We start from the raw sequence: 14,360 nt of genomic DNA, 5'->3' as shown, positions 1-14,360 counted from the left end.
GGGTCGGCTTATCATTTCGATTCGATCTCTCGCGCGAGTTACGTTCGCGCCGCGGCCCGCAGATTGAAATCGGATGCAGAACTCTCGATAGGGGGGACGGCTGGCTGTATCTTTCCGCGGCAGCCAGACTCGTAAACACCGCGACCAGATAGAGGATGAATGCCGGTTATTTTCCACCCTCGGGACGCGTACAGAGACGACGGAGACCAACGTCGAACCAACCCGAGAATCGCCAAGCAGTCGTTTAACGCGCGAGAGGATCGTTCGTTGCTGGCATTGGACTTGCCAGTGATATTTATAGAAAACTCTGGCAGAATTACTCCTCGGTTCTATTGTCGGACACTGGGAAGAATTTCGGTGGATATTCTGAAACCTTGCGAGATTCGAGACGAATAAATACGAGATTTTCTGAGAAAAACGTTGTTGACGCTCGCGACGCGATTTCGCTTTAAATTTGGCTAATCGGTGAGAATTATATTTCGTTTCGCTGTGTCAAGAACCATCGATGAGAAATTAAATCATACAGACAGTTGAATTATAATTATGGTAGACAGTTAAATTATAATTATGGTAGATCGTAGGATAAATGAATTTCCTGGAGACGATGAAATTAATTAACTTTCTTACGAGAGAATGTCGAGTGCATAGTCGTGCAGTGGATGAGAAACATATTATTCCGTTGGAGAAAAAAGATGGAGATAACCTTCGAACATTCGAAACGTAACCCCTCTACGTACCTAAATTATAGGCCCCCTCGTTATAGTGTTTGAATAGCTTCTACTGACTTTTAATAAATATTCTCTGTACTCTTTGAAAACATTAAAGTTGTTTAGAAGATACTACGAAAAGAATTTAGACTATAGTTTCGCTGAATGGGAGCACGTAGAGCACTTTGTGGATGAAAAATTTCAAAATTTCGCGACGAATGTTAGTGGATTTTGTGTGGGAAAACGGCGGACAAAAGCAAGGTCGGAGAAACGAAAGAGACCGGCCGGTTGGTCGATCGCGCACAACAGGAACACGTTGTCGTCGCGTGCACAAGTTTTTATCGGCCGGCCTCCAACTTCGGTGGCCTCCACCTTACGTAGCAGAACTTCATAAGCGGCGGAGAACGAGCCGGAAGTTTGCTAACGGACTGCTGACTCAGCCGGTTCCTCACTCGACGTTGCTGGGACGAACTCACGGTAATACGCAACGATTCTGCTGAGAGCCCGTAAAAATGATTCCGATCTCCTCCACGCTCTCTTCAGCTCTCGCGGTTTCGTCAAACGTCGCGGCGAAAGACCTCGCAATTTGTGACCCCGTGCATTTAGTTTCTCGAGTTCTATTTTTTTTTCCTTTTTTTTTTTTTTTTTTTGATAAAAAGAGCGTAGTATTTTATTAATACTCCGTGCACAAATCAATCAAATTGATTCACCAACGTTGAAAATATAATTAAAAAGTATATACATTTGAAACTCGATGATCGTTTTCACATTTTGCATCTTTTCTTCTTTCTTTTCGTATATAAATGGACCAAACAAATAATTATAGTAAGTTACTGTAGTAATATTACATCATTGTTATTGTATTATAAATAACATCGTGTCAAATAAGATGATGTGTTTATATAAAATAGTCATCATCACTGGAATTTCCAACTTTCAGTCATCACAGAATCAAATAAATTAAAATGTATCAATACACTATACTCAAATCTTCGATTGCTAACTGTTGGAACATTTAATTACTTTCAATCTCTGTTAATGTCTATTAATTTCTCTTCTTTATAACAGTCTCTGCCTCGCTTCAACTTCTCTTTTCATTTCAACTGTATTATTTATTTTCAATGTACCGTTTCACAGGCATACTTCACGCAAGAAGGAATTAAATGTCGATGTATGAAAATTGTATCGATAGTGTTCTTGACTTTCAACTACATCTGTAAACCGTGTCAATATATTACTCTCATAATCATTCTATTCTTCAAGTACAACATCCAACTCTCTTTTCGTCAAACAGGACAAAAGACTAAAAAGAAAGAAGGGAGCAAAAATTCATTCTTTCGTTCAATGTAAACGACATGTAAGCCTGGTTTCAAAGCGAAGAAGGTCCCCACCGTTCCTCCACAAACACCCGAGAACCATCGATTTACGTGTTCTTAAACGAATACACAGGAGGCCCCCAGCTAATTACAAAGTTAAATTAAATATTGATATGCAAAGGGTTCAACTTCCTCCGCGAAATAGCTTGCGCTCGGTGGAATTTTGCGCGGGTCTCTCGGATGCTACGCGATCGCCCTGATCGTCAGCGTGGCTTGTAAACAGACGATATTTAAATGAACAGGGGAACACTCTCTCTCTCTGTGTGTGTAACCAGAAAGAAAGTTGCCAAGCCGAGCCAATAATGTTCCTTGTTTGATCGAGAGTCTGATCGGGGGTTTTAACGATTGTTGTCGTTGTGTTTCTCGATTCTAAATGGCAAAATTGACGAACTTCGGCACGTATTTAACTTTAAATTAAGATATCTTCGGCCATTAGAGTTAGAATATCTACATCTACATTTAGATAAAATTATTCAACGGTAATAAAATTTATTCACTATCAAGCGTACAATAATAGCGCTCCCTCCCCACCTCCGATTCTAAATGGAACAAATCAAAATTGACGAACTTCGGCACGTTACTTCAAATTGAGATATCTTCGGCCATTAGAGTTAGAATATCTACATCTACATTTAGATAAAATTATTCAACGGTAATAAAATTTATTCACTATCAAGCGTATAATAATACCGCTCCCTCCTCCTCCCCCCCCCCGCCCGCCCCCAAAAAAAAGTATCCACGCCGCGAGGTATGTTCTATCGTCGAGCGTCAAGCGCGATCTTTCGAAGTAGAGACCACCAGCAAGCAATAGAGGAAGTGAAAGACTCACCAGACTCCGAGACGGAGGGACTGCCTGCAGACCTGTCGGAGTTCCTGGAGCTGGCCGTGGAGCTGGTGGACGAGGCAGTGCCGAGTGAGCACTCGGACACGCTGCGCCGTTTTGAGAGTAGGGCCGCGGCGGCGGCGGCGGCGGCTGCTCCAGGACCACAGGAGGAGCCGGTCGGGGCGCTCGAGCTTAACCCATGGAGGCCGTGGAGGCCGTGCAACCCGTGCAGGCCCGTCTGGTTCGTCAGCTGCTCCAGCCGACGCCTGAGGAACCTCTGCTCGCGAGACAGCTGCTCCTTGTGCACCGCGTGCTTGCGTTCGCGCTCCTCCAGGCTCTGCAACACGACACAACACGTCCACGCGTTTTACATCGTATTACATCTTTTTTTTCCTCGCCAGGCCATTTTTTAGATCGTGACACGTTCTTGTTATTGTCACCGTAACATATTGTTGTATTCGTATACATTATAATTCGTAGATAATTAGTCACAATATAAATATATTAAAATTCATAGATATTTGTTATTATATATTTATAATTCATAGATAATTATTTTCATAATTTATAGATAATATTATATTTAGATAATATTTATAATAATATTCATAGATATAATATTTATGATAATATTTATAATAATGTTCATAGATAACAATATTCATATTTCATAGATAATTATTCATAATGTAATATATATTACACGTATATATTAACACTTTGTGCGCCAGGTCTTTCAATTCTGTGGGACGATATTATTTATTTAAGAATAGGAAGATTTTCGCGCCTGTTTGTAAGCATATTGAATATTTCAATGATACAGTCTTAATTTGTAGGTAGATAAATATATATTTTGTTTAATTTAATTTGATTTATAAACGCAAACATTTGGAACTCAAATATCAATGCAGCGTGAATATAATTAGATTATAATTGAATTATCTTCTATCATTATAAAGATAATTGAATTATATCAGTATATAAATAATAATACAATATAATAATATGTATCGTATAACGAAATGGACGGACTATTTAGTAAAATTAAATCTTTTTCCAGCAAGACTTGCTGCCCCAAAACGAGAATTTAATTACATTTGTATAAATTATAATATATCGAGTTTTCATCTCGATGACTCAGTTTTCTATAGAAAAAAAAGAGGGAGATTCTTCCCGTTTATTTAGAATAAATAATTATTGTCGAACACTAATATACTATTATTTCGCGACTGTTATACCACGGATTCCGCGATTACTCTTCTGTTTCACATGAACAAAATCAATTTTTACAATGTACTCGAAATTAACCATAATTAATTCATATCTCCAATAACGTCTACACTTTCGTACTACGTACGTTTCGACAAAACTCCCACAAACCAACCACAACCTACAAATAATCTCTTTAATAATATCAATAATAATAATAGTAGTAGTAATAGTAATAGTAATAATAATAATAAAAGAGAAACAGAGAGAGAGAGAGAGAGAGAGAGAGAGAGAGAGAATAAAACGCAGGAGAAAAAGCGAAATACATCGCAGACGTTTAATCTTTTCGTGCGTTCATCCCCCGATTTATCGCGTTCATTCGAAAAAAAAAAAAAAATCCGCTACAGATAATCTCATTGAACGTTACCCCGGGATTGAAGTATTTTTTTTCTTCCTTTTTTTTTTTAACGTTTACAGGGAACCGCGCGCGCGCGCGCAAAAAAGGATTCCGCGACGTTAACCGCGTTTCGCAGTTCGCCGCGGGACTCGCGGCAATTGGCTTCCGCTTTTGTTCCATCTTCATTTCGAAGATTAATTCCGACGAGCGGATACGAAACTGCTGAAAAATCGCGGAATTAATGGGAGAGGAGGGGGTGGATTGAAACATGGCTGGCTAAGCTCGCGGGGATTACAATAAAGCCGCGGCTAATTCGCGGGCTCTGACATGAGATTTAGATAATTTAAACTTCTCGCTGGGAATGTTCGTTTCGTGTTAATGAACCGGCCACTGGTATATTACCACCCGCCACTCTGTTTAAGGGGCCTCGGTGTAAACTAAAGAGAGTTTTACCGTGCCATTAACGACGAACGAGAGCGTCAAACCGAATGAAAATTTTGACAATTAGAGTAGAAGAATGGGTTTTAATCCATCGAGGATCAACGCGGCGTTCGTAATTCATTTCGATCGACTTCTTCACCAGCATCGCTGAACATTGGCATTTGGAACATATATTTGTCGTCGACTAGAATATAAAAATCGTATGAAAGAAATGAAAAAGAAGTTTACAATACGACAAGGGACGCAATTTTCCACTCACATGTATTATAAAAATTACTCGAAAGGATTGTAACATAGTAAAATCTGCAAACTTGGATCATCACGAAATATATCTATCTTTACGTATTATAAAATAAAGATACATCTGTCTAGAAAGATTATTTTAAAATAAATCTGTCTATGTGATGTAGGTAAAAAAATTATTTTCGACCATTTCGGTGGCTCGAGTGTAATTCCAGTCAATAATAATAGTGATACACGCGTGTCTTTCTCGCGCGAGAAAGGAAGAGGGAATAATTCTTAGCAATCGACTGCAAGCGAGCTTCAAGGTTCATTGTCTCTGGGCTATATTAAAACTCGATTTACACTCACGGTCCAATTACGATCGAGATCCGGTCAACTACCACTCGGTGCTCCACGAACGTGTAGAAACACACGCGGACGATCACGTTCCAACAATTTCAATCGCGTTTAAAAAAGATTTGCGACCGATCGTACGAGAGCGTACGCGAAGACAATAAAAAATAGAGGAAATGAAATTCAACGTTCAGACCAGAAGTATTAAACAAAAGTTGCAAATTTCGTCGAATTTATTCAGCGACGTGTAATAAATGCAATTGACGAAGTAGAACGTACGCAAAAACGTTTTTAATACTTTTATCTTTAATATTTTACATGTTTCCGCGTATCGTGCGCAACGCTGTGAATTTAAACTTCCTGCATGTGTATAAAATTCCCCACGGTTTTATGAGAAGGATCAAGCTACTCAGACCAAGAAATAGAATTAACTACGTAGAGTTTAAAAAGTTGAAATACTAAAATAATTCCAAATTTCGTTGAATCGCCATAGTAAAAATATTAGTGATGATAGCAAAAAGATGAAAAAATTGAAATTGCAAATTCAGAATTTGAAAATATATTAAATTTCTTTCGGAGTTCGCAATTAATTGTAATGCATAGTAAATACTTAGCAATGGTTGATTACAGTGGTCAATAAAGAGAGTACGAAAATCGTCAAATTATAAGAGTATTCCCCCCCCCCCCCCAAGAAAAGGAAAAATATGAAAATATCAAAAATTTCATCACATAATCATAATACCTGTATATGGTAAATATTCAACAATATCTTACTGCAGAATAATCAAAAAAGATCAAACTATATGGTATCGAAAGATTCAGAAATTGAAAAGCAAATGAATAAAAAGGAAATGTCTTTCGCAGTAGTCGCAGTGAATTGTAACATGGAACAAATACTCAGCTAAATATTATAGTTGATTCGAAAGAAAGAACATTACAGATGCAGCGTTTAAAACGAAAAGATACCAAAATATCAGAGAAACGCCAATGTATCGCATGATCATAATGCTCGTACACGGCGAATACCTGCAGCAAATGGCTGATCACCGTTACCGCGGAGCAGTAAGAGGATTAATCGGTTCGAAAAGAATAAAATTACGACGTCCGGAATCGAGAGAGAGAGAGAGAGAGAGAGAGAGAGATCGCAGAGAGGAGCCCATAAGACATGAGACAAAGCTTGTTCGACGAGGCCAACCAAGAACACCGGCGTATCAATATTTAATTTAACTTTATAATTAGATAGACCGCCGGTTCGTTGAAGAACATCCGAAGCAATCGCTCTCGAATGAACAGGAGCCCGTTGGATTCCCATCGCAATAGTGAGCTCGTCACTATTGTCGGGAGAGGAAGAAAGAAGCAACTTCCTGGCCGTGCCCGCCGCGATTCTCTCTCCACTGAAATGAAAAATGTTTCCTGCCTCGGCGATGCTCCTTTTAAGTCGACGACTTCGACTACCGTTCGGGGCCTTTTTCCCCATTCACGATCGAACTGACTAAATGAATAATCGCGAAATAATTCGAGAGAGAGAGAGAGAGAGAGAGAGAGTTTCTCTTGTAATTCTCTTTGATTAAAACACGAGAAGTTTCAAACTTGTTATCATGCCGAGAGTATAATCAGCCTTGCTGCAGGACCGTCGACCCGCCGACTCGTCTCTCGGAGATCACCAATTTTTATCAAACACGCAATTACGTATATCCAGGCTGGTTTCGTTTGTGAGTGAGGGCATTTAAATTATTCATCTCGAACTGTGTCCGACGATGCGAGGAAATATTTTTTCAAAATAGATCAATTCAAGTTTCTCACTCACACTGGCTGAAGACGAAAAGAAAGTTTAGTTAGACTAACTGTTAAAAATAATTTCCTCGGGAAACAACTCGGGATCCAAGTTTTCGATTTCCTTCGCATACAATTTTATTTCAGAACGTACTGCGCAACTCCACCAGAGAACTTTATTTAATACATGAACAGAGGCAAAACGCGCGTCGTCTTTTCAGTGTAGAGAAAAGAATATCCCAGGCAATCGTCTCGGCATAAAGCTAAAGAAGTATTACGTAAGAACAATGAGAACAATAACAACCAGCAGCGTGTTATCGGAGAGGAGGAGCTAGCCGGACTGGATTCAATTAAAGAAGACACGAGGCATATATCATGAGATCAGGGAGAGACTTGGTTGAGAGTTAATTAAGGCGACGGATCACGCGATCAGAAATTAACAGAGCCGATCACGGCTCACAGTATGGTTATTGATCCATGCTCCCTTCCTCTCTTTTTCTTACGTTGAAGATCGGACCGATCGAATATTCATCGAGTTTCATTTATTCGTGTAGCGTCTTACAATCGTCAACTTCTCAAGAGGTTTGCCTCCATTTCTCCAATTTTTTATATCCCCTTCATACATACATACATACATACATACATATTGTATATTGTATATATTTATGGAAGAATTTCGACAATTTTGAAATTCCGCTCCGTTTGCAAACAGCGGATTGTTTGTTTTGGTTTACAACGTTTTTATGATGTAAATACACTTTATTTTCAAAAATTTTCGAAAATCTGCAAGTAGAATTTCGAAAATTTTGAAATTTCGCTTTGTTTCCAAACATTGGTTTGTTTGTTTCGGTTTCCAATGTTTATTTACATTTTTTTCACGTATAAACACATGTTGTTTTCGAAAATGCTCGGAAATTTGCAAGTGGAATTTCGGAATGTTCAAATATCGCTTTGTTAGCAAATATTGGACTGTTTGGAAACTAAAACAATCAATCAAAAAATGTAAATAAACATTGGAAAACAAAACAAACAACCCAGTGCTCAACACAAACAGCGAAATTTCAAAATTTTCAAAATTCCACTAGCAAATTTTTAAAACCTTCTGAAAACAAAGCCTGTTTACATCAAAAAAATGTAAATAAACACTGGGAACCAAAATAAACAGACCAATGTTTGCAAACAAAGCGAAATTTCAAAGTTTTCGAAATTCCGATTTGAAATTTTCGAAAATTTTTGAAAACAANAAATAAACATTGGAAACCAAAACAAACAATCAAAAAAATGTAAATAAACATTGGAAACCAAAATAAACAGACCAATGTTTGGAAACAGAGCGAAATTCCAAAGTTTTCAAGATTCCGACTGAAATTTTTCGAAAATTTTTGAAAACAAAGTGTGTTTACATCAAAAAAATTTAATAAACATTGGAGACCAAAACAAACAATCAAAAAAATGTAAATAAACATTGCAAACCAAAATAAACAGACCAATGTTTGCAAACAGAGCAAAATTTCAAAGTTTTCGAAAATCCGACGGAAAATTTTCGGAAATTTTTGAAAACAAAGTGTGTTGACATCAAAAATATGTAAACATTGTAAACCAAAACAAACAATCAAAGAAATGTAAATAAATACTGGGACCCAAAATAAACAGACCAATGTTTGCAAACAGAGCGAAATTTTTGAAATTCCGATTGCAAATTTTTGAAAATTTTTCAAAATAAGGTGTGTTTACATCAAAAAAAGTAAATAAACATTGGAAACCAAAACAAACAATAAAAAATGTAAATAAACATTGAAAACCAAAATAAACAGACCAATGTTTGCAGACAGAGCAATTTTTCAATGTTTTCGAGATTCCGACTGAAAATTTCCGAAAATGTTTGAAAACAAAGTGTTTACATAAAAAAAATGTAAATAAACATTGGAAACCAAAATGAACAGACCAATGTTTGCAAACAAAACGAAATTTCAAAGTCTTTGATATATACATATATATATTTTAATTGCTGTCGTTTATTAAGTGATCTATTATGCAATTATCTACAACACGTGTGGAGAGTTCATACTGGGTAAGTATGGGTAAGTATTCGTATGTTAACTTAGTTCTAAGTGAATTACTATGTAATCATTTCTAACACCTATGGATAATTCATGGATACTGGGTAAGTATAGGTAAGTATACTTGCAATCGGAATTCCGAAAACATTAAAATTTCGCTTTGTTTGCAAACATTGCTTTGTTTGTTTTGATTTCCAAAGTTTATTTACATTTTTTTGACTGTCTGTTTTGGTTTCCAATGTTTATTTACTTTTTTATGTAAACACACTTTGTTTTGAAAAATTTTCGAAAATTTGCAATCGGAATTCCGAAAACTTGGAAATTTCGCTTTGTTTGTTTTGGTTTTCAATGTTTATTTACATTTTTTTGATTGTTTGTTATGTTTCCAATGTTTATTTACGTTTTTTTGATGTCAACACACTTTATTTTGTGAAATTTTCGAAAATTTTCAGCCGGGATCTCGAAAACTTGGAAATTTCACTTTGTTTGCAAACATTGGTCTATTTATTTTGGTTTCCAATGTTTATTTACATTTTTTTGACTGTTTGTTTTTGATTTCCAATGTTTATTTACTGTTTTTTGATGTAAGCACACTTTGTTTTCAAAAATTTTCGAAAATTTTCAGTCGGAATCTCGAAAACTTTGGAATTTCGCTTTGTTTGCAAACATTGGTCGGTTTGTTTTGGTTTTCAATGTTTATTTACATTTTTTTGATTGTTTGTTTTAGTTTCCAATGTTTAGTTACATTTTTTTGATGTAAACACACTTTATTTTGGAAAATGTTGGAAAATTTGCAATCGGGATCTCAAAAACCTTGAAATTTCGTTCTGTTTGCAAACATTGGTCTGTTTATTTTGGTTTCCAATGTTTATTTACATTTTTTTGATGTAAACACACTTTGTTTTCAAAAATTTTCGAAAATTTTCAGTCGGAATCTCGGAAACATTGAAAAATTGCTCTGTCTGCAAACATTGGTCTGTTTATTTTGGTTTCCAATGTTTATTTACATTTTTTTGATGTAAACACACCTTATTTTGAAAAATTTTCAAAAATTTGCACTCGGAATTTCGAAAACTTTGAAATTTCGCTTTGTTTGCAACATATATATATATATACATATATATATTTTTGTTTTAATTTATTAAATTCATTTCACGTTAATCTGTTTATTTTATCGAAATTGTTTTATACTTTATTTTAATTCAACTTATTTTAGTTTATTGGAATTATTTTATGTTTATATCAGTATTGTTCTATTAATTTGTGATATTTTTATTTATTTTTAGTATCTTTCTTTATTTTTCCTCTTCTTGTTCACATTGCTGGAATCATTTATTGTTTTATACTTTTGTTTCCTTTCCTGACGTTATTATTTGTAATCGTGTAACATTTATATCCGTAATACGTTTTACATAAACCCAATTGAAAAGTTCGGTAAATTTTTTTTTAGAATCAAACGTGATTTTTAGAATGAATGTGCTTGCAAGCACGCCAGTGAAATAAAAATGCAAAGTGTCCGTTCTGACAATACGTGGAAATGTAAATGCAAAAATAATTGCGAATTGTGCGAACGCGAATGTGAAAACGATTGTAAATCGCCATTGTGAATATGGCTGTGAAAATGACTGCGGATTGTGTGAACGTGCACGCGAAGTAATTGGAAATTGTGCGAATGTAAATACGAAAATAATTAGTTGCTTGAAATGGACTATAAATGGCAAGAACGTGAAGATGATCCTAAGAATTTTTTTACACACGAACTATATGTACCTTTTTTTTCTTTACTTCTTTTATGAAACGAGTTTTTTGGATCACTACCGACAAAAATGCTTTACAAACGTTCATAAAAATGTCTCAACACTTGTGTATTAGATTGCTAATTTAAATTTACTGAATTTCACCCGTGTTTTTTAAAATAATTTAACAATGGCAATTTGATTTGTGTATTATATGTATTTCCAATACGTTATACGTATCATATTTTGGAATTAACAGAGACTGATGTCACGTGAAGTAAATTTGGTGTACAATGATAATTTCATGTATGAAAATTGTTTGACAGAACGATGGAGTGGTTCAATCACTTCCCAAGTACCGTTGTTTTATATTTATTTTTAATTTCTTAATTATCGTTTATTATCACTGACACCTCGAGAAGAATTTTCTTCGCTTTACATATAGTAAACAGGTATTTTTAAAAGTGTATCTATTTCAGCCAAATTAAAATTTTTATTCCATTCTCTGCGTACAAACATAAGGTATATATTCTAATCATTGTTTTTATTTGTTTTCTTCTTTTAACATTTTTCTGGTAGCGTCAACGTAGATACGCAGAGACTCGAGACACAACCTATGCATCTATCCATCAAGATTCACCTATTCGCGTTTACGCAACGCGTGAAAATCGAGAACTCGTGGCCGTCAGCCATGAGGAGGCTATCCGTTTCCGGTGTGGAAGGTGAAACGCGGCGCAACGGTGCGTTGTCGATCGGCGAACGCGATTGGACGGCTTCCCGTTGCACCAGCGACGCAGCAAGAAGCATCGACGACGTGCGTCGCTGTTTTCCTCCTTCCCCCCCTTTTTTTTTCTTGTTTTTTCTTTTTTTTTCTTTTTTTTTTCCGTCGTGTAATCGAGGCGAACGCGTTCAATTCGTTCGAAATACAATTAACGCGACGACGACGACGACGTGTGAACGACGAATACGTATATTTGCGCTGGCAATCCGATTAACCGTTTCAAGGTGGAGACTTTTACCGAGCTTAAATCGATTCTACGTGGAAATTTTTTCTCTCGTTTTTTCGTCGTTCCCCTCCTTCTTTCTTTCGTCTGTCTTTCTCTGTGTCGACGATGAAATTCCTCTTCTTGGTATCTCGTGCGTTTCTCCTTTCTTTCTTTTCTTTACGAAGTTTTATCATCAGATGGACGTTTGTCACGTGGAAGATTATTTTCTTCTTGTTACTGTACTGACTGTGAGGTTGTTCCCTTCCTTTCAGACACTTCAATGGATTCCAGCGTGTTTCACAAATTCTAAATTAAAATAATTATTAATTTCGAAGCTCAGAGACGTAGAGCCTTCCATATACAGTTTCTTTTATTTAATTCACGCATCAAAGTATATCTTTGACCTTCCACAGCACTCCTGAAATATTAAATTTCCAAGCGACTTTCAAGTATGAGCTAATGTTAAACCGTTCTGATCATTCCAAAATTTCGATAAAATAATCTTATCCTTATCCTGAATAATCTCGATCAACCTGTTATTTTACAAATTGTTATTTTCACAATTCTAATTCAAATCAGTCTCAACAAATTTTTAGAATATTAAGCAACAGTTTACGCAGACTATCGAACATGATTTGTAGGAAATTTCTACCTTAACACGATCGATAACTGACAACAGATAAATTCAACCCCCCCCCCCCCCCGAAGAAACATTTTGCATGTACATACATACACGATACAAATTTCCTAAACGATTCTCCTCACTTTATCATTAGATCTTTCCAATAGTTTTTCACGTCGAAATTGTCCCCTCTCATCGCCAAAATTATGCCACTGTCATCAAATGTCAAATTCCTTCTGTCCTCCTGCTTTCCACGTTCTTTGCACTCTCTCACTCGCGTGGAACACCACCGGGAAGCCCGGATATTTCCAGTTCCTAGAACTCGCTTCGGAATATCCCGTGTCACGACAGGAGATTGCTCGCCGACGCGCGATAAAATTCTTTCTAAGTCCCAATTTAATCACGACGGAGCGTACTGCCGAAGGGAAGCCCGCGCGAGGTGATAGATTAACCCTCGCCACTGATTCGGAACGGACACCGGTCCGCGAGAGCGGTCGAGACCGAAAGGAGACCATCAGCAACGTTCACGACTCGAGTCGAGTAGTCGTCGGAAACAATTTTGGAGAAAGTGACCAAGTGGCCACCACCGAGCGACCGCAGCGGATGCTGCCGAGCAAAAGGGTGGTTGTTGTCGCCAAGTAGCTTCGAGCACGCTTCGTTCGTGACGATCCACGTGGATCATCCGCGGAGAGATGTGCAGCAACGACGCAGAAATCCCGATTTCGCGTGTACTTTACTGAATTAGGGTTAGGACCAAACTGGCCAATATATATAATTTCGTATTAAAAATTTTTAGAGATTTGAAATATTCTAAAAATGAAAATTTTACGTGTACTTCACTGGGTTAGGCTTAGGACCAAACTGGCCAATATATATAATTTCGTATTAAAAATTTTCAGAGATTTGAAATATTCTAAAAATGAAAATTTCGCGTGTACTTCACTGGGTTAGGCTTAGGACCAAACTGGCCAATATGTATAATTTCGTATTAAAAATTTTGAAACAATGTATTATCAGAGATTTGAAATATTCTAAAAATGAAAAGTACTTGCGTACTTTGCTACTGTATCGTAAAGTTTCTCTATCTTCTTTCCTCTTTTGTTTTATTTTGTTCCTAATGGAAATTTTTCGTGACACAATCAGTGGTTTTCGTATTAACCATTTGCGCTAGCAACTGGTTCGCGGACCATAACGAGTGACCGAACCGTATGCAATAATTCCTCGCTTTCTTTTTTCTTCCGAACTCACGTCGGCATGATATCACATGGATGGAAATTATTTTTTAAGAAATCATTTATTTAGAAGTAACAGACTGATAATTTGTTTTGCCTGGGTTACATTTAAGTATACTTAAAACCGAGAAAATGTTGCAATTCGGGACAAAAAAATTCTCGAGATGATAAATAATGTATCGAAACAAATAATGCAGAAGAGATATAACGAAAATAAATTGCAGAGTAAAAATAAATTATACGCTGAAGAAAAATAATGTACAATAAAAATGCATGGCAGAAATTGTCAAATACACGTGTAAACGTGCGACCGATATATCCGTACTTTAATACCCTGTAATTTTTAATACATCGTTACATAGGTGCTGAAATACACACGTGCATATTAATAATTTATATATAGTTGCTCATGAGAATTGGAA

General features: G+C 36.4%; 1 protein-coding gene across 1 annotated transcript in view; it reads right to left on the bottom strand.

Annotated features, from left to right (window-relative positions):
* Positions 1–3,243, bottom strand: part of LOC122538858 (cell wall integrity and stress response component 1-like) — a gene marked incomplete at its 5' end in the record, with an annotated part of 109,081 nt that extends 105,838 nt beyond the window's left edge. Inside the window, one exon of the mRNA XM_043673321.1 lies at positions 2,913–3,243. Within this exon, the coding sequence (XP_043529256.1) occupies positions 2,913–3,243 (331 nt within the window). The remainder of the gene's footprint in view (positions 1–2,912) is intronic.
* Between the last annotated feature and the right edge of the window lie 11,117 nt (positions 3,244–14,360).

The sequence above is a fragment of the Frieseomelitta varia genome, unplaced genomic scaffold (assembly GCF_011392965.1).
Source record: "Frieseomelitta varia isolate USP_RPSP 00005682 unplaced genomic scaffold, Fvar_1.2 scaffold_182, whole genome shotgun sequence".
Lineage (NCBI taxonomy): Eukaryota > Metazoa > Arthropoda > Insecta > Hymenoptera > Apidae > Frieseomelitta > Frieseomelitta varia.
Note: the sequence above shows the minus strand (reverse complement) of the source record. Positions and strands in the feature narration are given on the sequence as shown.